The sequence below is a fragment of the Papaver somniferum genome, chromosome 7 (genome assembly GCF_003573695.1).
Source record: "Papaver somniferum cultivar HN1 chromosome 7, ASM357369v1, whole genome shotgun sequence".
NCBI lineage: Eukaryota > Viridiplantae > Streptophyta > Magnoliopsida > Ranunculales > Papaveraceae > Papaver > Papaver somniferum.
In genome coordinates this window covers 263,514,729-263,538,757 of record NC_039364.1, presented here as the reverse complement: position 1 = coordinate 263,538,757, position 24,029 = coordinate 263,514,729, and the positions used below count along the sequence as shown (strand labels likewise).

The 24,029-nt window shown below is 36.6% G+C and overlaps 1 protein-coding gene across 3 annotated transcripts; it reads left to right on the top strand.

Annotated features, from left to right (window-relative positions):
• Positions 1 to 424: 424 nt before the first annotated feature.
• On the top strand, positions 425 to 6,776 carry LOC113300306 (polygalacturonase-like). 3 transcript variants are annotated; one of them, XM_026549520.1, is made up of 8 exons: positions 441 to 504; positions 1,256 to 1,393; positions 2,073 to 2,255; positions 2,338 to 2,568; positions 2,644 to 2,725; positions 3,933 to 4,041; positions 4,123 to 4,230; positions 6,038 to 6,776. In XM_026549520.1, exons 2-6 carry the CDS (start codon positions 1,310 to 1,312, stop codon positions 3,995 to 3,997), a joined length of 645 nt encoding a protein of 214 aa, XP_026405305.1. In that variant the 5' UTR covers positions 441 to 504; positions 1,256 to 1,309; the 3' UTR covers positions 3,998 to 4,041; positions 4,123 to 4,230; positions 6,038 to 6,776. The 3 variants fall into 3 exon arrangements, with proteins under 3 accessions (XP_026405306.1, XP_026405302.1, XP_026405305.1); XM_026549521.1 differs by having other exon boundaries at positions 425 to 1,393; positions 4,132 to 4,230; XM_026549517.1 differs by having other exon boundaries at positions 425 to 1,393.
• Positions 6,777 to 24,029: the final 17,253 nt, after the last annotated feature.

The window sequence follows — 24,029 nt, the reverse complement described above, 5'->3', positions numbered from 1 at the left end:
TAATCTCTTTGATTGTTAATAATTAGTATTTACCTTACAAAGTGATCCTATCGGCCTTGCAGAAGCAGCTATAGATCATGACCAAAATCTGCTTCAAAAGACAATACAAGCGTTCGACGTGTTACATTTTGGTGCCATCGGTGACGGCATTCACGATGATACTAGAGTAAGTATCGATCATAAACTGTTCATCAGAAAATAAGCATTTTTTCTTTTGTTCATGATTTTACAATTAAATGAAGTTTCTTGAGTTAATTAATTAATTGGTAGTTTAAGTCCTAATTAATAAGTTCAAAACCATATTTGCCGGGTCAAGGTCTTGTTGATAGTCTAGGTCCTAGTCAAAGGTCAAAATTAGTCAATTGACTATAGGACCGTTAACTAGTTTAGTACTTATCCAGAGACAGAGAGAGTCACAGTCACAGAGATGGAGAGATAGAAATCTCCAGTAAACCCTAACCCCAATTTTGTTATTGAAGAAAGAAGAAATCACCAACTAAATCGGTCAAGGCTAAGTTTTCTTTCTATATCTATGATTTTAATTTTAATTTTAATTTCCTGGATGTTGTTTTTGTTTTGATTGAGAAAAAATTCCCCAATGTAGTTAGGGTTTATTCTTCAATGAGTTTTGATTTGAGGAGAAATGGTCACAGAATAAGAAATATCAATTGTGTGTAATGTGGGTATCTATTTTCAATGTTTTGAAATTGAGAAGAATAATCCCCAATATAGTTAGGGTTCTTCAATGAATTCTGATATACTAAAATTTTAGATTTTAGGTTCTTCTATAACAGTAAACTTGTCTGTTCTTGTTTCAGTCTCAGCAATATAGATAGAGATCCAAGTGGACTTTGCTTGTTCAATTGGATGATGCCGCACCAGGATTAGTGTGAAATTGAGAACTTTAGTTGATATAGCAGATAACCTGGGGGTTGTCAATGTTAATGTCCAGGTTAAGGGGCAACAAAGTTTCATGAGAGTGTCAGAAGATGACCTTTATCACCTACTTACTTGTTTTTGTCAGGTTAAAACCTAAAGTCCATCACTGTAATATGAGGAACAAGTAGAAGTCCATGTCTAATCTTTTACTTATATTTTTTCTTTTACAAAATGTTTTTGGCTTCTACTACGTGAATCCGATTTCAGCATATAGTGAAAGTGTGTATATCTTGTTTAAGTCTAAGCGTTGATAGTTAAAGAGCTGAATTTCTAAAATGTTTTAATAACCTTTTTCTCTATTCTGATTTGCTTCTAGGCGTTCCTGAAGGCTTGGCACGCCACGTGCACTGCAGCAACAGGGAGACCTAGAATGATCGTCCCCAAAGGAAAGAAGTTTTTAGTCGGACCAATTAACTTCTTAGGTCCGTGCCTGACCAAAATTATTACTGTTCAGGTATGTAAATTCCCACATCCTAGTAATATGTTGCTATTCGAAATGCATAAACCCTGGAAATTTCCATTCATATTTACTTACCGTTTAATAGACCTCACCATGTGTAGGTTCGTAAATGTTAAATGCCCTAATGTAGATACATAAGTCGCCAGCCCATTGTTTACAGTTTTTGTTGGTTTTGTTAACTGTTAACTGTTACCAGCTAGCCTTAACTGACACTAATGAACAGTGAGTCTATACCTAGGTGAAGCACAATGAAAACAGCAAAAGGTATTTGTAACATTTTCAGTCTGCCAGAGTCAATCCCCAACTGAGAAATCTAGGGCACTAGATCAACATAGAGAGTAGGTTGAAGCATAGTGAACATTGAGTCTATACCAGTCTGCTCTGTGACAAAGTCCAGCTACATTAGAGAGCATACTCGAACAAACTGATGTTCATTGGGCGTTATCCAAAATTGTGAGTGAAGTATTCTCTGTCGTGTTCAGCTAGTGACATGATGCTTTCACGGCCATGAAAATTATGCCTTTACATACAGGATTATATGAAAACGAGAAGAATCATATGAAAATATAAGCAGCGAAACTGAATTTGAAAAATCATAATTTCCAGGATGCTTAAATTTCAGACAATTTGAACTTAATTCTAATGTTATTATTTTTTTAATGCTATCTTGCAGATATCTGGAACAATAGTTGGTCCTGTAACTCTTAAAGAATGGGGATGGCCAAATATCATTATAAGATGGATCGTATTCAAAAACGTGGATGGGCTTACTGTACAAGGAGGAGGAATAATCAATGTCCGTGGTAATTGTTGGTGCGAGAACTCCTGCAACAACCGTAACGGTAAAAACCGCCCGGTAAAAGTGACTTAAACTTTGACCCCTGACTTTGCCATTTACTTTGACCACTGACTTTGACTTCCTCTTTTGGTTTGCGCAGGGTTGCTCCAAAACGCAGCCACATTCAGTTAACTTCATTTCCACTAGTAATAGCCAGTTGAAAGATGTAACGGTCACCAATAGCCCGAAGTTCCACGTGACGTTATTGGACTTGACTAACTTTAACGTCACAAACCTGAAGGTGGATTCCCCCGAAGATAGTCCAAACACGGACGGCTTGCATAGCAAAGCGTTGAGAATGTTAGCATCAGAAACAGTTACTTCAGGAGCGGTACGTTATTCTGAAACATCTGATTTATGTAAAAAACATAATTTCAACTCTAACAAACTTTGTCGTCGTTTTCAGGCGACGATTGTGTTTCCGTTGGCAACAGCAGCTTTCACGTCTACATCAATGATTGCCATTGCGGACCTGGGCATGGAATCAGGTATAATCAATACACCAAATGTTTTCTTATGTGTTGTTCTTTAGCTTTAGTCTGGCAGGACAAATTCTTCTGATGCAAGAATTTGCTGCTTTATTTATGAAGATTGGAGACAAGCAGGCTTGCAGTATCGGTTTTGTATGAATTATACCTAATTCCTTGAGTATACCTTAAGGTTGATACTTTTTCCCAGCTTCAGATGCGAGCATGGCATAGTGGTAGATAAGAGGTATCAGCCACACAATAAAAAGACATTCGAACATAAAAAACAACTATCAACTATGGTAGTCTTGGAACTGCACGATCTTAGTCTGGTATTCAAGTTGTCGACCAGACTGCAGGATCATATTCCTTGCATCCAAGTTGTAATAAGCATCTTTCCACAGAACGCCTAGTAGTTCATCTAAAAAGTTCTGTTGTTTGGTATCAGCCTTGTAATCTTTGAAGACCTAGCCATAGTACAGTAGTGTCATTTTGCTTGTTTTGCCAAGTAAGCGCTTTTCCACTTCCTGCAGAGAACATGAATTTGAGAAATCTCCCACCTACAGTAGAGGATATGATAGATAGGCTTTCATTTAATTATGTCATTCCTGAGCTTGTGCATTATGATAGCACACTTATTAGAATAGGAATAGAAACATCTTTGAAACTTTGTTTCAACTCTGCATTTGTGTAAATTAGGAGCCTCCTGCTAAATTCTATAATTTTTCTACTAAATTAAAATTCGTGTGTTTGCCTTGTGTGTGAAATTCTTCTCAAATTGTTTGAATTTAATTTGTTCATTGTGTGTGAACTTCTTAGTGGAGTAACAACATATCAGCCAGGCCCTGACTACTTATATGCAAACACATGAAGCTCTACTTTACAGTAGTATTAAAGAATTGATCTTCTCGTCTTGCATAAAGGAAACAAATTGTACATGTGATTATGTATCAACACTTTTGTAACTCCTACTGAATATCTGTCGGAGCTAGGCTTATCTCTTACTTGCTGCCACTATACTGTTTCCTTAGATGTCACTATTTTGCAGGACTATGACAACAAAATTGTTAGATAAGTTTATTTCTTTTGGTGAATGAAAAAATAGTTAGATGGGGGAATTTCTTTGTTACTCAGATGGAAATGAATGGTGCAGAACGAAGAACACCTTCAAGTGTATCAATGTCAAACACAGTCTCTAATGTCTTATACTTTTTTTTTTTTGATGTAGTATCGGGTCTTTGGGGGAGTGTGGGAACAGGGCAGAGGTTGAAGAAATTCATGTGCAAAGAGTAAATTTCTTTGGCACAATGAATGGTGCAAGGATCAAGACATGGCATGTAAGTATCTGTTGCGCTACATACGATAATTTTTTATTTACTTTGCGTCATTCTTACAAATCAAACTCTTTTTTCTTGAAGGGCGGACAGGGAGAGTGCCATTCGGTCTCTTTTAAGCATTCCAACTTCACCAATGTGATGAATCCCTTACTGATTGACCAACACTACTTTGCGGAATCTGCGAAAGAGGTAAGTTACATTATTGTAAGCATTTCTGTGTTTTGCATTAAGTTTAATTGATGGCATGTTTATGGTTTAATCATGCTCTTATAATAGCTTAAGGTGAATCCAAGATAAGTTTGAGTCTAAGCATGACATGTCATATAAGATTTCTGAAGGTATCAGAAAACAAAACACTTTCTTATACTTAGGAGTTCAATCACAGAGAACATATATAGGCAACATATTGTTACCCTAACAGACTTCTTAAGAAAGATTTTTGTTGAAGGGAGAGCAAAAAGTGATCTGAGGAGTGAGGAGAGCGAAAATGGCTGTCAACTCGCTTCGTTTCTATAAATTTGCTTGATAGGCTTCTTTTGCACACTCCCGTTTCAAATACATTAGTTAACCTAACCTAGTGCAGAAACTTGTAGTCTTGATCTTTACTTTCTCTTGAAACTCATTTAAAAGCAATTCAAGGTTTTATGCAACAGATTTCTGTCCTATCTTTGGGATAAATTATCACCCTGTTATTATGACTCTTGTTTTTATTTATATTTTTTGTGTAAAATATGACCTTTTCTTCTTTAAAAGTAACTAAGAATCACTGGATTCCGATAAGTAATGAAGTCAGGGTGAATTTTTGATTATGAACTACCAAAACTGTGGATTTCTGTAAACAGTTTTTCTGCCTGACTTTTCCAAAGAGACTCAATTTTTTTATATATTTTTTATATAATAAATCATCTTTTCTTCTTTCAAATGATTCAAGAAACTATGGATTTGGATGAGTAATGAAGCCTGTGTGAATTTTCGAATAAAGACTATCAAAACTGTTTGGTTTCTGTAGAGAGTTTTCTGTCAGTAGTTTTCAGCGTGATTTAGACTTGTTACTCAATTCTTTTGCGTTTGTTTATATTCTTTATACAATATCTTATCTTCTCTTCTTTGAAATGATCCAAGAACCAATGAATTTGGTTGAGTAATGAATCTTGTGTGAAGTTTTAAGTTGGAACTCTCAAAACTGTAGTTTTTCTGAAGCAAACACTGACAGGTTTTATTAGAGTGAATTTGACTTGTTCCTGAATTTACTATTTTCTCATATATTTTTTATATGATAACTTATCCTTTCTTCTTTAAAATGAGATAAGAATCCCTCTTTTTCATTGTGTAATGAGTCCTACACAAATTATTGAACACGAGCTATCCAAACTGAAATGTTTTGAACTTTGTGCTGCTGTCCTGTTTTATTGAAGTTTTACAACACAGCTATATTCCTAATTACTTTCGGTTATCATTTTTATATCAAAGTGGGTTTTCTCATCTTTCTAGCGGAACGAAAACTTGTGAACAGAGAGTGTCGATGATAAATTTTTTTGATTAATCTATGGGGAAGGAAGATAAACAGAGCAATGGATCTTTCTAGGACAACTGTAAAAGTTTTGATGGCCTACAGTTATTATAATCAACTTCAACTTGTCTTTCTAAAATCATTAACTTCAACTTATCTGTGTATTGGAAAATTTGAATATTGAATGTCGATGTAAGTTGTCCGCTTCCCTCCCTCCATATAGTTGTGTTATAGTGCGTCGAGATACTTGAGCAATGGATCCATACCATGATCTGGTATTCCAATTTTTATAATTTCATTCACAATACTTGAGAGGGCCTTCAGGATACTGTCATTCCAAGACATTGAACTAGCATCTATCAATTGGTTAACAGTAGCGTATAAAAAAAAATAAGAAACTGGTGACCACTGAAAGTGTTATTCCAATACAACTGTCTTCTACATGCCCTTTTTGATAACGTATATACTGTTTTTTTTCCACTGCAGACAAGTGCAGTAAAAATCAGCAACATTACTTATGAAAACTTGCATGGGACAACTAACATATTAACCCCATCAGCCATCAACCTGGGTTGCAGCAGATTGGTTAGCTGTACGGGTCTTTACTTCAATAACATCTTCTTCACACCCGCAAGAAATTCAGTGAAACTCAAGTCGACTTGCATTAATGCAAAGGGCAAAACTTGGGGGAGGATAGAACCTCCCCTGAGTTGTCTCAATCATTGACACCCTCTCTCTCGCTCTCTCTCTCTCTCTCTCTCTCTCAGTGGAAGATAGTAGCTAATTATGGTCAGCAGGGTAGAATCAATAAGTCAGAGTGCTTTGTTGCATCGGTATATGGTCCTCAACATCGAAAGCAAAGACGAAAGCTGTGGAGAGACCTTGGGATGTACCAGCAGTTTCTGGAGGCGATTACAGTGTAACCTGGCCATTGGAGGACAGAAATAAAGGCAATCGTTCAGGACTTTCTTGCTTGTACTTGTGTAGATAGGTTATGGATGAGCTTCTAGTACAAATTAATGAGCTAGATGAGAGGGAGGTAGATTTTAAAGGGTGTACAAGAAGGCAGAGTATTTGAAGTGGTCTCTCTCAATTGGAACGATGAAAATGAAATACAATGGACAGCCAACTGCTCCAATCTCTATTCTTTTTATTTCTGTTTTTTCTAGTAATACAAGTTAAACCTTTTTCTTCAGATAGAATAAGAAATCGTGCGTTTACCGAATCTTCTTAAATATAGCATGCTTGGAATCAACAATCTGTACAGTAGGAGGAGACTTGGATGTATTTTGGGTTGCCAGGTAAGGTTAACCCAAGTGGATAGCAGGCTTGCATTACTTGAGAAATCAGGCTTAGAAATCATCACTTGCTTCAAAGAAGAAAAAAATAAAAAAATAATGGCTTGTTAGGTGCGACTTTCCCATCCATATGTTTATCATTTTGCTTGGAAACTCTAAAGTGTCCCTCAGGATCCTCCAAATATTTATTTAAGAAAAAAATATTCCTCAAATTAACATATTTTCTTCCCACAAATACTTGAGTCATTACGCTCCAAATTTTTATTTAAGAGAAAATAAAAAAATCCTCAAATTAACATATTTTTCCCCACGTTAATTTCTTTTCTAATTTTATTTTAATTTCATATCTCAATGTATAGACGTAAAACAGCAAAGAACCAGCAACACTGTACCATGTTTTAAAGCTTTACTCCTACCGTTATAAAACATTATATATATGGCAATAAAAAGTACTAGTTATGTTTTATTACATGCAATTTTCATGAGCTGGCTATGTCTTCATATTAAACGAAAATCTATATATATGCACGAAACGCACAATAAACTCCATCTTTGTTCATCTTCGCTTCACGGAAAGATGAAGCAAGTTTGTTTCTCTTCGTCTTTGGTGTTCATTCTTCTTGTTATTCTCGTGAACTTTCATGGAGTTCATGTTCATGGTGCTGGTCTAATAAATACTGCATGTAAGAATGCGGTAGCAAGGTTTCGCGAAAAGGTAAACATATAGTTTTTGTGTAGCATCTCTGGAAGCCAACCCTAAAAGTAAAAATTATGGTGTTAAAGACCTTGGTGTAGTAGCATACGAACATGCTACGAAGAAAGGAATTTCGGTTAATTCATACATCCATCAGCTTTTGAAAGATGGAAAACAAAGTTCAGATGTAATGGTCCGTTTGAAAGGTTGCTCGCAGGATTATTCGGATATTGGCAGTCTTATGAAAGATGCAACTGGATCCTTCCGTGGTGGAGATTTTGATGGTGGCGCGACAGGACTGGATACTGCCGAGGATATTGTGTTTTCATGTCAAGGACGTTTTGATGGTGGATTCACTTCTCCATTGGCAAAAGAAGATAATGAATTCCTTCAACATATTTATATTTCATTTACGATTACTGAGATGATTATGGCCGTTTGGCCTCCTTGTTAAAGGTCCCCTCTTATCTCTAGGAACTATTTTGATCTCTTTTTCTTTAGGTACTTTCAGCTTATTTGTTTTTCGTCGGCATCCAGTGGCATGTGATTTCTTATTTTAAATTACTTCAGTTTTCTGTTAAATAAGGATCTTAATAAAATTTTCACATACGATTTTTTACACCCGTCATAAGAGACGCTCTTAGTTCTCTTCGTATTAAGGAGACACAAATACTGCATGTTTATTGTTAAACAAAACGGAAAATGGGTCATTTGTCCAAAAATTTTTAAAACATGGTTCAAATGGACGAGAAAAAATTAATATGGCTGAAATGGACACAAAAAAAAATAATAAGGATGAAACTGGATTCGTCCCGGCTTAAACTTAAAAAATAGCGAGGATGAAACTGGATGCATCTTGATGTAAATTAAAAATAAGAAAAAATATTTGAAAATGGGTAAGATGAAACTGGTTATTTTTATAGTTTTGTCCATTTTAACAGTATCAAATTTCACTCAAAAATTATTAATTTTGGTCTTTTTAATCAATTTTGTGTAAACTAATATCCTACGAGGATCATTAACATTGAGCCGTAAGTGTACTTTTTAAAGGTCGCCGCATGTGTACTTTTCTCCTTGACCTTTAAAAATTACCAAAAAGGTATTATTGCCACCGGACCGGACACCATTGAGACTTACGTGTTAACAAAGATATAGTTTCAAACGGGGATCACGTTTATTTATTTATTGAGGGCAGCCAATGGGATCATGTTTTGGCCCAGCTGGCTGCCCAATAATATCTTTAATTCCTAGACTTAGGAACTATTAGTTGTTGGAAGAAACCAAGCTAGGACTAGGGGGTCCAAAGGTTGTGACCTTCCCCGTTCATATGTTTTTCCTCTTCCTCGAAATCCTCTAATATTTGCCGTAGGTGTCTGTAGTCTGTACTAAACAAAGTCTATTAGCAATTAGGTTGCATCTTTTATGCTTATTTTTAATAAGCACTTCATAAAACTTTACTTTTGCCAATTAAAAAGAAGAAAAGAAAATCCTATAACACGAGTCCTCCAATATTTTTAAGAAATAAAAAATTATCATGTTAGAAATGTCTTCTTAATATAAAATTTCTCATGTTCGAAGAATCTTGTTAATAGAATTTTTCTTGCTAGAGGAATCTTCTTAAATATAAGAATAAACATTTTGTAGCAAAAAAAAAAAGAATAAAGATTAAATAATTTGCAAGTTTTTTAGTAGAATAATAAGGGAAAAAAGGAAAGCCGGAGAAGAGAAGGATTTCTATTGATTAGCCTATTACATAGGTAAAGTATCCTTTATATACATGTAAACAGAAACCCTTAGACTTCTAGTTGGGTCGCACACCCATGGGCTGTAGGCTCTACAACAATTCCCCTTGTGTGGTCTAATAGAACTCCGTTTGTAGTGCTTCACGTGTAGTTCTTCGAATGTAGGTCTTCAAATGTCGTCCTCTTCTTGATGACTTGCGCCAAAATCAATCGCCTCATTGAAACTTTGCCAAGGAAAAATCCAGTTGGATAAAACCTTGGTAAAACATTTCACGTGTATTACTTCACATGTTGTCACGTACTTTACATGTAGTTCATCACATGCAACACGATTTTCAAAGATCAACGAGTCTAAGTTAATTTCCCCGTTAAAACTTCTTCAGGAAAACCCAGAGGGACAATATTTTCAAAAGAGTACAATATTAAGCAAACTTAGAACATAGATGGACTCAAATATGTTGCCTCATTAAAACCTTGACAAGGAAAACTCAGCGGGATAAAACCTTGACAAAGGGAAAAGAGTACAACGTGATAGATGCAAGTAAAGGTGATCCGTTGAAGATGATCACTTTACTCCGATGAAGTTGACTAGTTGCTTCACCACTCTTAAGGCATAAAATCTTCGTGGGAAAGGCAATAGTCTTAGTTGGAAAATTATATTCCCGGTGTTTGTTGTTGTCTCATTAAAAATTTTGCCGAGTAACAAAACCTTGTGGGAAAAAGCAACCTCGGTGAAGGAAAATAGTTCAACACACAGTTAGATGCTCCCCTTGATGTAAAATAATTTTCGTTAGTCTAATGCATTCAAAAGGAGTTTATCACGTTTTACTTTGGTGACTTGAATGTTTATAAGAACATGTTGTTGATTTCGAAAGTTACGTTGCTTAAGAGAATATCGCGTTTCATTTCTTTGTTTCAGATATTTTCAATAATATCAACGCGATCTTTATGTCTTCAATGTTCAACATACTTAGTGTTTTCTTGCTAAAAACCTTGTCGAGTAACAAAACCCTTTTGGAAAAACTATTCTCGATCGAAGGGAAAAAGAGTACAACACAGCTTCAATTTCGAAGTAAAATATGTCCACATCATATCCTTGGATCCTCCCCCTGATGTCGGCATATCCCGTTGATTATTTTCAGAGTTGTTCCAGACAGTTTCTTTAGTCATGTACTTTTCAAAACTGAATATCAGTAATGACTTAGAAAATAGTTTACCATATCTTCCTGATTACTTTCGTTGGAGAAGAGATTATTGTTCCTTTATAATCAACAACATTTTGATTGCAGTTCCTTTAGGATTCATTTTTATGTCTTTGCTGGGATAAAACAAACTCATGTCAATGGTTACTTTTAAGTACACGATTACATTTATTATACCATTCCAATGACGTTGCGTTGGCGCTGAGCTATATCTAGCTAACAAGTTCCATGAGGATGTAATATTTAATCGAGTATATTACTATGCTAAGTACAACAATGTGTATATTGTACTTAGATATGTGAATTTCATCCCCAACACATCTTTGTCATCTTCCTTTAGACGAAATGGTCACTTACTTACATTTGAACCTCGACTAATCATGGGAGTGCTATCAGGATGCATGTCTTTATTAAATTTCCTGACAACTTTAGACATATGCAAACTGGTGGAATGATATACCACAAGCTCAGTATTTGGTCGAGCTTTGCCCAGATTTTCAATCTCAAATTTGGATTTCTAATAGCTTTTAAGGTCTCTTATTACACAAAGAGTAACCATCATGTCTGTACCATCGACATAGGTAGCTACAATTCCAAATCAGGAACTTTCTTGTGAATACGCAAGGAAAAATAACTTACTTGTCTATCTCCTCCAAATCAAATATCCACTTAGACGGGTATATCACATCCGTGATGAGTGCTAAAAAGTGCATATTTCTATATATTTTTCTTGGCATTTAACTCATCTTTTGTGCATTAATTCTACATTTTATCCCATATTCTGTATTTTCATTGTTTTCAAGAATAAATATTTTTCTTACTTAATTTTGCATTTTTAGGTAATAAATAAAGTTTGGATGAATAGCAGAGCGGAAAAGAGCAGAAAAGTAGTGAAAAGCCGGGAGGAATTACACAAGGAAGCCGCGAAGAATGTTGTGCACAAGACCAAAAGGCTAGAAGTGGGATTGAAGAAGAAGAATTGTCCTTAAAGAAGATATGGGCTTGGCATACCCAAGGCCCAAAACCCTTACTCAAACACATTTCCACTATCCAAGCCCGTCTCGGATTTCAGCCGTCAGATCGAAGCATTTCAGCATCCTACGGTCGCTCCGTCATCGCACATCAAACTCCGAAGCCCCCGCTTTACATCGCAACGCCCATCTCCATCTTGGGTCGTCCGTTTTGCTACATCCCTTCATCCGACGGTCGCTCCACGCTTACCTCTGTATCGCCGTTGGATACACCTACCATCTTCCCATCCATCGCTCCTTGTCGCAGATCATCAAACCTCGCCGAACCCGCCTAACACCCAAGTATCGAACACCCTATACCCATCGCCAAACACACCCTTCTCCCAAAAACATCGAGTTCTTCTCCTCCACTCCGTCTGCAGAGAGCTGCTCCACAGCTCTGCAACTCCATCACCTCCACCAGCTACACCCTCTGCCTCACAACCATCTCCATACCCCGACACCACCTCAATCACCATCACTTTCTCCAACCCTCTAGCCTAGTTGCTTTTTCAAACCCACATCTCTCTGACCTAGGTGTGGAGTTGATGAAACAACTCGAGCTAGGGTTGCAGTACATCAATTGGAGCAGGAAGAGCATCAAAGGGACATCAAGAAGCATGGGTCGAAGCCAATTTACACATGGGTGAGAGAATTTGATTTTCCCCAAAAAAATTAGGGTTTCGAATTAGGGTTTTGGATTTTGTTGTAAACTATAAATAGGAACTGATATATGATGTTAAAGGTTGTTCTTGGTTAGCCGAGAAACCCCCTAATTGGGTTAATTTAATTCTCAATGTTAATTTAATTTCACTGTTAATTTTTAGGGTTCTTCTTTTGCAATTTTCATTCACTGTTTAGTAGTTTAAATGATCATGTTTAGTTCCATTGTAGTGTTAATTATGTTCCGAGTTCACTGCTGAGGCTCAGATGAAACCTTAGTGCACTAATGAATGATGAATTGCTAGGAAGGCCTGTTTTGCTTGAGTAATGGGAAGAAGTTGGTGCTCTGATATGCCTGTGATTGACTGTGCTTTCAAAAGACAGTCAATGATAGGGGCAAATCAGTGAGCAAGCTGATTCTCTTCCCATTCTAGTTGGATGCTTAAGTTTTTGCATTGTTTAGCTAGGACACAAGGTGGATTCTAAGCCTTAGCTTAGCCACAACTGCAAACTCCTCCCTGCCCTTGGCTAACATCCTTGGTTTATTTGGCTTTGTTTCCTGTTAACTGCCACTGTTACCTTTGCTTCACTGTCACATTTACTTCACTGCCTTGGTCTTTCTCTTTGCTTCATTTCCATTGCCATCCTCACTGCCATTTTCACCATTTCCTTTGCTTTTCTTCATTATCACTCTCCACTGTCACTGTCACCTGTTTTGTGTTTTGTATTTGTATCTGTTTTCTTGTGTTTATTGTTTTATCATCCATTGTCTCATTATTTCACTACCATCTTCATTGCTTTGTAAATATCACAGTTTCACTGCCACTATTTGCTCTTTCTTCTCTGTTGTTTCTCCTGTTCTTGTTACTGCATTCACTGCCTTGTTCTCCCCCAGCTGCTACTACTTGTTACTGCTTCTGCTGCTGCTGTGCACTGCTTCTGCTGCTTCTGAAGCCACCACTGCTGCTGCTGAAGCCACCACTGCTGCTGCTGCTTCTTCTCCAGCCCAGCCTTGTCTGCTGCTGCTCCAAACAGCTAGCTTAGAACCAAAGGCTAAAAGCCCAGGTTCAAAGTTCAGGTTAAGGCCTAAGGCCCAGTTCACTGTTACCAAGCCCAGTTCACATCAAAAGACCAAAAGCCCATAAGTTCACAGTCAATCCAAAAGCCCACTGAGCCCAAAACCATTTCATTGTTACAAAAACCCACTAAGCCCAAAGTACAATTAGAAGCCCAATAGCAATTTAGAGCCCAAATAGCTAGAAACTCCAAACACCCCCAGTCTCTGTGGATCGACCCGTACTTGCACGAGCTACAACTGACGACCGTGCACTTGCGGTATTACTGTAGGCCCGTTTTCATTTCACTTCAATTTTATACGCTTTCCCGGGCCCACCAATCCGCCTGATTGCTTCTATCTATAAGTGAGCGTTCTATCTAAATGTAAACGCACTATGTGGTTTAGAGTCACTTGATTTGAGTAATAAAAGTCTATCAAGTACTTTTGTAAATATCTTTTATCTCTTGATTTTGTCAGATATATGTAACAACCACATACATATACTGCATTTCAAGTCCTTTTGAAATTACCAAGCTAATTGAGTAGCCGAACACTATGAATTTCATTACAAAACAATTCCAGGGCTTTGTGAGAAACCACGCGCCACAAGGCGAATATTTATACTTTAAGACTTCTTTCTTCTCATTATGCTTTATGACAAATTAATCATGTATGTCCAATAGGCTTTACACTTGGTTGGTTAGCACTACCATACCAAATACATGTATATTTGTCAAAGAGCCAAGTTCTACCTGGATTGTATAGGCTAATGACATTAAGAAACAAAGAGCAGGGTTCGATCTCATCTTGCTCTATTTCCTTAAGCAAGTGTATATGAAATTAATCATCAATATGCTCGCGTGATCTTCCATTGACTCGTGCTCATTTTCATAATCCACTTTGGATATATTCAGAGACAATCTTATGACATGATTTCTGATGATATAAGTAAGTTGTTCCTTCCTCACCTACTTCTTTTCTAGGTGAGGATTGATCGAACCAAGTGGTCTCTCTAACTTCCTTTCTGAAGCCACGATCTCAACCACACTTCCACTAAGTGTAGTGGTAACACCTTAGTCTATGGTGTATATCATTTATTGAAATTTGTAACCTTGCAGGTAGGTTTGCAGCTGGTATGTGTGATCTCATCACTTTAGCGACATCAATGTAAATTCTGAAAATCGATTATTCTTTCACTTCACATTTACATTTGTGGAGTATAAATATGAGACACAGTAGGAATACACCACGACAATTCCCATCGTTCCCTTAGAAAATATTTTTTATTATCTCCCCCTAACGATGGGAAGACTGTCTCATTAAAGTGATAACCCGCAAATCTAGTGGTTAGAGATCTCCTGCCAAAGGTTTTAAAATGCGGATAATTGTTGGAAATTCTTGTCCAACATAATCACTTAATCATTTCAATGACCCATCATAGTATGATGTGGAGTCTAAGGGGACATATATAGTACAACCAAAAATATGTAAGAACACAAAATGTCAGGCTTATATCCAATCCCCAATTGGTACGCAAAGAATGGTTGACCAATTGTGAGTCTAAAACGAATTAGTGAAGATGTATGTAATATTGCTTATTCCCCAAGAAGTTAAAGGTAGGTTTGTACGCATAACCATGCCTTAGGCACCATATGTAACCTTTGATGATAACCTTTGCGAAACCATAGGGTATAGGATGCTCTACATTGATCCTAACAAACATGCAATAACCATCAAGTCCTTTTGATGTATACTATCTATCATTTACAAGGGGTGACGAGTCCTTACATGTATAATGTGTGCTAGTAGTTTTCCAAACTCAACATTGCTTGGGAACTATAACTAGTCCAAATGTCAAAAAATCCACGAGAGCCATATGTCACTTTATTGGTCCGCATCCTGCATGGATATTTTTCTAAATATCACCTCGTTTCCTTTGTAATACGGATTGTTTACCATTTGCATCTTAGGATGGTTTCGGTCCTATTTTACTGAAGTCTTTGTGAAATGATATGCTCTCTTACATAAAGAATAACGGGAAGGGTAGTTGTGCATCCAATTCTTTAGAGAACACTTATTGAGAGATATGTTGTTACTTCGCATTATGTCAATATTTTTCCCGTTGTCTCGTCCACTCAAACACAATGATGTACGTATGAGTCTATTCAAAACGAAATATCATGTCACAACCAAAGTTCCTTTATGGTTATGTCAAAGTATGTATGAGTCAATTCCCAATATTTCATCGTCAAAGACGATATGGATTCAATAATCCAAATACTATAGTGAATTACATTTCACTAGATTGACTCATTAGTTTCTCTAAGATATATTTCCTTCCAAATATATTAGAGACTATAAAAGATGCAATCAATTATATTCTCATCATTGTGAGTTTCCATATGACATCCACTTGCATGGGTCTCTTTGGAATTTAACAAGGTGATTAGCTCTCGGTACATATAGAACTTTTGTGACTTGTAATCTTTGTTCCATCTTGGAAACAAAATTTGAGCATTGCTTCGCTCGATGATCCAATAATCGTAGTCACATTATAAGGAAATTGTTCAACAACTAATTTAAATTCCTTAAGAGTTTCGTGTAATAAGTGGTGTGACCTTATTACGTAACAAAAGAAAATCTATCTCATTTAATTTAGAGTGTTACCGTTCATGAAGATGATATACTATTCATCATAATGTATGAATGATTCTTATATCTCAAGTACTTTTGAATTTAAAAGGTCAAATTAGAGTCGAATTGGCTTAGCCAAAGTCTGGTCAACTATTTGGTCAAAACCCGGTCCATTGGGTTAACAAGGTCATGTTTAATGAATATAAACATACATGGTACATTATATATAAAATATTCAGGCAGATTGATAATAAGTGTGAAACTATTAGCATATGAGCGCAAAACATATCGTTAACCCTAAAAATTGAAAAACTTCTTCTTTCAACTGTTCTGATCGACAGACAAATGTATCATAGTCCGATCATGATGAAATGTTTAATGTAGATTCACCACAATATTTTGACAAACATATCAAAATATCAAAGACATCCAACGGCTAGATAAAAATATATTTATGACGTCGTATAACTGTTCCAATTCACGTTTCTGTGGACATAGTAGGATACTTTGGAGTACTTTCCATGGTTGGATCTTTATGAAACTTTTAAAGTATCTCCATAAGGATAATATTATACCACTTATACAAATTACGGAATAATCCAACGGTTAAATTATACAAAACTTAGGTTTTTTGACGCTGTTATAATTAGAATTTTCTAAACGAAGACAGTTCTACTAAAATAAGAATTTAGAGATTGCATCATATTCCGATTTGATCAAAATTTTCAAAGCGTAAATAAAGACTAATTTGGTTGAACATACTAAATTTTCATGAAATTCTAACGGTGAAATCTATACGTTTTATAATCATGCTTTCGTGGAACTCTATTATATACTATGAAAAACGAAATTTCTTTGTTCAAAAGAAATACCTGGTAACCATGCAAAAAAAAAAAATCAACGGATCCAATTTAGATCTGCGGTATAGCTTCGTGCATGATAACGTTTTGTAGTAGAATAATAGGGGAAAAAGGAAGAGGCAGAGAATAAAAGGATTTTTATTGATTAACCTATTACATAGGTAAAGTATCCTTTATATACATGTAAACAGAAACTCTTAGACTTCTAGTTGGGCCGCACACCCATAAAACGTAGGCCCTACAACAACAAGTATTTTATTTTCTTTTGTATGTATGATTTTCTGTATATTTATGGTACATAAAAACCTTGCACAAATCTCATAAGGTAATATAAAAAGATACTAGTTCGTTCTATTACTAGCAATTTCCATTAGCTAGATATATATCTGTATCAAACAAAAATCTATATATACACACACACGTGTGAACCTCACAATTCTAGAACATATTAGTACTTTTTTCACTAGTGGAAAATGGTCTATCTGGGACATTAACGACACAAACTAAATATCGCGATTTAACAACGCACGAAAAGTTTCATTGACTAGAGTCAAAATGTCGTTGTGTTATGACTTTTGTTGACTTAGACAACGATACTCACTTACGTGTCCTTGAGTGAAGTCAGGATGTCATTATACCAAGACTTTGGTTGACATATGGCGCGACACTTTTGTAGTAACTTAACTATAATATTATTTTATTTACCTTTCATAATATGGGGACATGTGTCCTGATAATCTTATCTTTATTGTCCGCTCATTAGGCTTAGTCTTATGGGCCAAATATCTAGCTGCTAGATTGGCCATCCACGTCAGCATGGGCAACCTTCTAAGTCCTATGGGCTCACTAATCTAGCAGCTAGATTAGCAGCGGGACCACCATACAGAGCCGAACGGTTCGGCGCTTTAAATTTCAGCCGTTAGATCAGAAAAGTTTCTCCCAGCGCTGAACGGTCAGCGTTTAGACCACTTTTTGAGCGCCGAACGGTTCAGCATTTCAATCTCGTTGATAGTTGGACTGCGAGCACCTGGTAGGAGAGAGAACTATCAACTATCACTGTTAACTTTTTTCCAACACTTATTTTTTGATTTGCAATATTTTTTGGCCAATCTAGCACTCCAATCTAGCCCATAGGGGTTAGCCTTGTCTCTCTTCTTCTCTCTCACCTTGTTTTTTACCTCGCGTTTTTAGGGGCCACTCAAAAGGATTTAGGGGCCAACAATAAAACAAAAAAGGTCACCCAAAGGGAAAATGTAGCCAGCCCTTATCTCGCGTAATTCGTAATGGCGAAATTACCCTTATATATTCGGAGGATATGATAACATTGTTATCCTCCGATTGCAATCGGAAGCCAAAATATTACCCAGACTTCCGATTGTAGTCGGTGCAGTATTAGAATGATTTCTGTTTCATTTTTTCCATTTCTTTTTCATTTTTGAGTTGTTAGAGTTATAGAGAAGAAGGTGAAGGAAAAAAGAGAAAACCCATTTTATCACTACAAAAATGGATGGATATGAAGAAGAAGGTGAGAATCATGGCGAAGAACAAAATGTTGAGGGTTCACGACCGTTTAGAGAAGACGATTTGGGGTATATGTTGAATGATCCAAACTTTTATGGAGAGAAAAACCTAGACGACCCTTCATGGAAGAAAATGGAGAATCGCCTGATATTAAAGCTAACGATGCATGTAAAACACAGGTATTGTGTTAAGAAACTCAAATACTCGATTTGCATGCGTTTGTGTGCTTTTGTAAACAAGAAAAACCGATTATTGCATGCATTGAATGCCATGATTTACCCAGATTCGGTAGATAATTTCTCGAATAAACTTACGAATATAACACACTGAGTACCAAATATGTATATTCGGTAGTTCCAAGATAGTAGTTTACTGCCGAATATGAGAAAAAACCCCAAACTGGTTTTCCAAAAAATTTACATTCGGTAGTTATGTAGAGTTACTTACCCCCGAATGGCCCCAAAAACGAATTCCTCAAAAAATTTCAAAACTCAGTATTCTTATCCTTTACAATCGGTAATAGTTTAACATTATTTGACTGCCGAATATAACAGTGGCCTCAAAATAAAATTTCCGAAAACTTGTAAATCGGATGTTTATCGATTAAAGTTATCTCTCGGTTATTTATATTCGGCTGTTTTACTATATATTTTAGCTTCCGATTATATCATTTTTTTGCACTCAGTAAACTGTGTACATTCATTTGCATAAATTGGGTGTTTTGTGTAACCGATAGGATTCCGAATATAGTATATTCGTCAGTTTGACTTATTTAGTTACCTCCGATTATTGTATAATAATTTGTTGCTTTCATATGCAGGCCGTTGAAGAGTTTGTTGATGATTTCTATTTGAGGCCCGACACTTCCATATACTATGCAAACGATTTGGTATACTCATTACTACTTCTTTTTTTTCTTTCAAAATTTATATGTTAAATGGTTATGCTTATTAGATTTTTTTTGTTTTATGCACGTTTAGACATTTGGAAGTAAGAAGGAGGCAAAGGAATGGCTTATGAACAAGGAAAAAGATAACATGTGCGTGGTAGTTCAAAATAATCATGTTAGTGACACTCGATTTGAAATGATTCGTGAGCGAGGTGGGACGCGAAAGAGTCACGAGGGAAAGAATAGTAAGTACGTACAGAAGACGAATAGGAAATACCGAAGCAATACCAAGAAGATAGGATCCCCATTTAAGATTGTCTTCTATAAGCCCGATGGTATTAAAGGTAAAGAGTATAAAATGTATAAAGTTGATAACGGTTGTCACAACCATGATGATCCGTTGGATTTAATTGGACATGTAATGGTTGCCAAGTTAAAACCACATCAAATGCAGACGGTGAGGTCTATGCGGATCCAAAAAGCGAGTGCGATCTTAAGTAAAATAAAGGAGGACGACCCCGACAACTTGTCTTCTTTGTCTACAATTAAGTCGGCCCTAGCTACGATCAAAAGGACTGAATGGGATGGTAGAACGGTCATGCAACAATCGGAGTGGTTAGCGGAGTTACACGGCTACACCTTGAGAAGGGAAGAAAAGGATGGTATAGTGGTTCGTATTTTCTTGGCACATCCCGAAATGATCCAATTGGCTCAATGCTTTCATCAAATTTTGTTGATAGATGCTACTTATAAGACAAACAAGTATAACATGCCGTTGTTGAACATTGCTTGCCATACTTCGGACAAAAACACGTTTACGATTGCATGGGGTTTAATGGATCATGAGAACAATGTGAGTTTCATTTGGATGTTGGAGACGTTGAGGTCCATTTATAACGGTGATAATTTTCCAAGGGTTATTGTAACGGATAACGATCAAGCCTTAATGCATGCAATAGCGGTAGTGTTTCCGGAAGCCCAAAACTTGCAATGTACGTGGCACATTCAATGCAATCTCAAAACCAATTGCCATCATCATTTCCAAGCTAAAAGACCAAGGAAGGGTACCAAGAGGTCAAAGGAAGAGGATGAGCGCATTAGTAAATTAACCGTGGAAGAACGTAAGGAAGAGGATAGGTATTTGAAGAAAAGTGGAAGGAGGATGGAATTATTTGGAAAATGTTCATGAAAGCATGACAAAATCGTTTGGTCGATGACCGAGGAAATTTACGAATGTAACTTGAAGAAATTTGAGGATGAATACGGCACGGACTACCCAAAACCGGTTGAGTATTGTAAAAAACAATGGTTAACGATTAAGGAGAGGTTTGTGTTTGCATGGACATATGAATATCGTAACTTCAAGAACGAGGCGACAAGCATTGCGGAGGGGTCTCATGGTCGACTAAAGAAAATACTAATTGGTAGTCAAAATGGAGTTGTGTCGATCCAAGAAGCAATCCATGAATTCACCAATCGTGATCTCGTAAAGATTAGGAAATGTATGCAATTTAGTGTACACCAATTCCCGATGGAACATATTAAGGAAAAATTGCTTCTAAGGGGAGTTGTTCATAAAGTTTCAAGGTGGGCAATAAATCGCATGATGAAACAATTGAAGTTATATAAAACTTATGATGGTGAGAATACGGTTTGTGTTTGAAAGGATATGATAGGTATTGGACTCCCGTGTCGTCATAAGTTGGGTAGGTATGTTGAAGTGATTGACATCGATGATATTCACCCATTTTGGAAGCAATTAAATTTCACTCCGAACACCCCGGTAGTTGATGGTCCATCTTTCTTGGAGTCGGAATTGTGTGCACGAATAGCCGAGCGTTACGCTACATCAAACGGCACCAAAAAGCAAATATTGATGCATAATTTGGAGGAAGCCCTTCACCCTTGTTTAAGGGAGGTTGATGAACCTATTAAGCAAAAGAACACCGGTAGGCCGAACATCGAAGTGTCGAGGACCATCCAAAGAAAAGAGTTGAAGGAGTATTTTTCTAATAAAAGAATATTGTCTAGACACGAGCGTTCGGAAGCCGAATTTGAAGATGAGCCGGAACCTAAGAAAAGAGGTCGTCCAAGAAATGATCAAAGTGGACCAACCACCCGACAAGTAAGGCCAAAGATCTCTACAGAGACTTCTCAAGTAAGTCAACCCAATGTTGTCGAAGAAGTTGTTGAGAAAATGAACGCCTCGCAACAAACCCAATCAATGGAAATTCTTACTATAAAAGAGGACAAAGGTACTCTTCGTTGCCCTAGAGATCTTAATGGAAGACCAAATCGATCCACATATGCAATATACAAAGAGTATTTGGAACAACTCCCTCCACTTATCATTCCATTTGTTTTGTCGACCGACGAGGTTGATGGGGATGGAAATTGTGGGTTTCACGTTGCTACGGAACAAATGGGTTACTTTAGAGAGGCGGATATCGAAGATGTCACCCAATGCCAATATTTAAGAAATAAGATGGCGGTACAACTAGTGAAGGACAAGGGTTTTTATATGGAGATGATGAGGCGAGGAGATAGATACGACAAAGAACAAGATTTCAAAGACTTAGTTGCGCGTGTGAAGTGCCGAAAGGGATTGAAGACAATCGGATCCAAGTATTGGATGACAATGCCTAAATTTGGATATCTCCTAGCAGACGTTTTGAATTGCGTGGTACATTTCTTTGTTCCTCCTATGTATGGACTTAGCATGACGTTTGCACCCACAAGAACGTCTTGCGACGAGTCGGTTAAAGATAGAAGAATCGTAATGGCATTTGTGAATGAAATGCATTTTATCGGTTTAAGAGTAAAGAAAGATTGTCCGTTACCTCCGTTGAGTAAGTGGCACGATTACTTCCCGATGAACCATTGCAAGGATTGGGTGAAACAATATGAGTCCAACATGGTTGATTGGGATCGCGTTATGGACCACAACTTTCCCGCTGAGTTACTCGAATTGATCCCCTCGGATGATGACGATGTTTGATCGTTTTTTTTTCGAACAAATAATTTGTACAAGTTTTTTGGAAACTTTTTTGTGAATATATATGATTTAATCGGTCGCAAAAAATACAATGTTGTCTCCCGAATGTAGGAATCGGGCTCTTTGATACACGTTTTGATTCTGAATATTATAATCGGTTGGTAATGATACACGTTTTGATTCTGAATATTATAATCGGTAGAACTCTTAAATATCTATCTACCGATTTGGTGGGTATTTCGAGGCACGGCTATAATTTTTTTTGAAACTATGTAATCGGAACAACAGTATTATAACACTTCAATCCGATTAATCATATTCGGGAATTCCATATTTTATCAAACCGCCGATTAATATTAAAAATTTGAATTTACAACACTCAAACATCACATGTTATTCTTTTTTCCCAGTCCGAGATGCAACAATCAACGCGGCTTCGAAATGTAGAAACGACTCTCCTCTCCACTTGGAATAAGCATCTTGTGCCGCAAACCTATCGTCTCTGTGCCTAGCAAGAATACGGTTGTACTCGGTGCACAATTTTATAACATGGTGCACCCTTGAAGAAACATGGGATGGTTCATAATTGTGGCGTGGCTTCTTGTACTTACCAACAAAAGGACCCAATGAAAAGTTAATCCAAAATATACGATAGTCTTGCTGTTCTTTGGGTAGATCTTTCACAATGTAATAATTTTTTATCCATTCGGTCTCTTCCTCAACTTGTTTTAAGCTTTCTCTATGATGGAATTGTTCTTCACCTCACTTCTTAGCCTTGATTTCCTCTTCCTCCTCCTTCGTTGCCACTAATGATGGTTTAATTTTTTTGGGTTGTTTGTTCCTTTTTTGTATTTCTTCTTCCATTGCTGCAATTGATGTAGTTGTTCGCTTGCATCTTCGAAGTATGTTGTCGATTGATGATGGACTTGCAATTGAAAAGGTTTTTCATTCTGATTTTTTACTCAATAATAACTGAGAGGGGTTACCCTCCTTATATAGATTAGAGTACCAACGACTCTAATTTTTGAAAATATGGCCGTTGAGGTTTCGTATCAATGATGCACTATAATCGGTTGCTAACGATACACGTATTCCCTCAGAATAATACATTCGGTAGCGAACTTAAATTTTTATCTACCGATTAGGTTGGTATTTCTAAACACGACTATATTATTCGGAGGATAATTTTTTTTTGTAAAGTCCCGAATGTACGATGGCCCAAAAATCAGAATTTGGGAAAAACTGATACTTTTCAAATTTTGAACTTGAAATAATCGGAAGTTAACTTAGTTACCAAAACTTCTGAATATGGGCTGTCTAACCTTCTATATTGGCCCTTGGAACCACCTAGAGCCATGGCATGGTTTTTTTTGAACTTGTAATATTCGGAGGATAAATTTTTTTTGTAAAGTCCCGAATGTACGATGGCCCAAAAATCAGAATTTGGGAAAAACTGATACTTTTCAAATTTTGAACTTAAAATAATCGGAAGTTAACTTAGTTACCAAAACTTCCGAATATGGGCTGTCTAACCTTCTATATTGGCCCTTGGAACCACCTAGAGCCATGGAATGGTTTGTTTTGAACTTGTAATATTCGGAGGATAATTTTTTTTTGTAAAGTCCCGAATGTACGATGGCCCAAAAATCAGAATTTGGGAAAAACTGATACTTTTAAAATTTTGAACTTGAAATAATCGGAAGTTAACTTAGTTACCAAAACTTCTGAATATGGGATGTATAACCTTCTATATTGGCCCTTGGAACCACCTAGAGCCATGGCATGGTTTGCTTTGAACTTGTAATATTCGGAGGATAATTTTTTTTTGTAAAGTCCCGAATGTACGATGACCCAAAAATCAGAATTTGGGAAAAACTGATACTTTTCAAATTTTGAACTTGAAATAATCGGAA